Genomic DNA, 1,017 nt, shown 5'->3' on the forward strand with positions numbered 1-1,017 from the left:
CCTGGGTAGTTATTAGAGACCAGGCCCGTCCCCTGGGTAGTTACTAGAGACCCAGGCCCTCCACCTGGGAGTTGTTACTAGAGACCCAGGCCCCTCCACCTGGGGTTGTTACTAGAGACCCAGGCCCCTCCACCTGGGTAGTTATTAGAGACCCAGGCCCATCCCCCTGGGGTAGTAACTACAGACCCAGGCCCCTCCACCTGGGTAGTTACTAGAGACTCAGGTCCATCCACCTGGCTAGTTACTAGAGACCCAGGCCCCTCCACCTGGGTAGTTATTAGAGACCCAGGCCCGTCCCCCTGGGTAGTTACTAGAGACCCAGGCCCCTCCACCTGGGTAGTTACTAGAGTCTCAGGCCTGTCTACCTGGGGTTGTTACTAGAGACCCAGGCCCCTCCACACAGCCCTGGGCAGGTCCCTGGAAGGCGATTCCACCCACATTCCCGGGGCCCTGGCTGGCTGAAGATCCCACGCAGGCTGAGAGCGGGACACGGCTGCAGCTGTGCTCCCTGGGTGGGGGCTATAGCGTCAACAACGGCACCTGCCAAATGAGGAGGGTGCTGTCCATGTCCCCACAGGAGGCCGGCCTCCCGCCCACACCCGAGGCGCTGCCGAAGTTCCGGTAGCCCTGCCCGCCGGAGATGATGGCCACGGAGCAGATCTCCTTGCGGTGGGCGTCACGGGCGCAGGGCCGACTGCGCACCCAGACGTCAGGGTCGTCGGCCATCTCGTAGATGGAGCCGTCCTCCTCGCTGTGCTCCAGGGCGGAGCCATCGGCGGGCGCGGGTTCCCGCACAGAGAGCAGCGGGCCGGGGAGGTGGGCCGTGGAGCGCAGCCGGTACTGCAGGAGAATGCCCTTCTTGCGGGTCAGCTCCCGGCCCACGTGGCTGGAGGGCGCGGGCGCTGGCTCAGGAGCCTGCCCGTCCGGCTTGTCCTCCTCGGCCCTGGGGCCCTCGGCTCCTCTGGTCACTCCGTAGGATGTCCAGGCCAAGATGCTGTAGCCACGGCCAGGAGTCAC

General features: G+C 65.5%; 1 protein-coding gene across 1 annotated transcript in view; it reads right to left on the reverse strand.

Moving 5' to 3' along the window:
* Positions 1-20: 20 nt before the first annotated feature.
* ARHGEF10L (Rho guanine nucleotide exchange factor 10 like) overlaps positions 21-1,017 on the reverse strand; it is a 115,409-nt gene continuing 114,412 nt past the window's right edge. The window contains exon 27 of the mRNA XM_023745203.1: positions 21-1,011. Within this exon, the coding sequence (XP_023600971.1) occupies positions 520-1,011 (492 nt within the window). The 3' untranslated portion in view covers positions 21-519. The remainder of the gene's footprint in view (positions 1,012-1,017) is intronic.

The sequence above is a fragment of the Myotis lucifugus genome, unplaced genomic scaffold (assembly GCF_000147115.1).
Source record: "Myotis lucifugus unplaced genomic scaffold, Myoluc2.0 scaffold_523, whole genome shotgun sequence".
In the NCBI taxonomy this organism is placed as follows: domain Eukaryota; kingdom Metazoa; phylum Chordata; class Mammalia; order Chiroptera; family Vespertilionidae; genus Myotis; species Myotis lucifugus.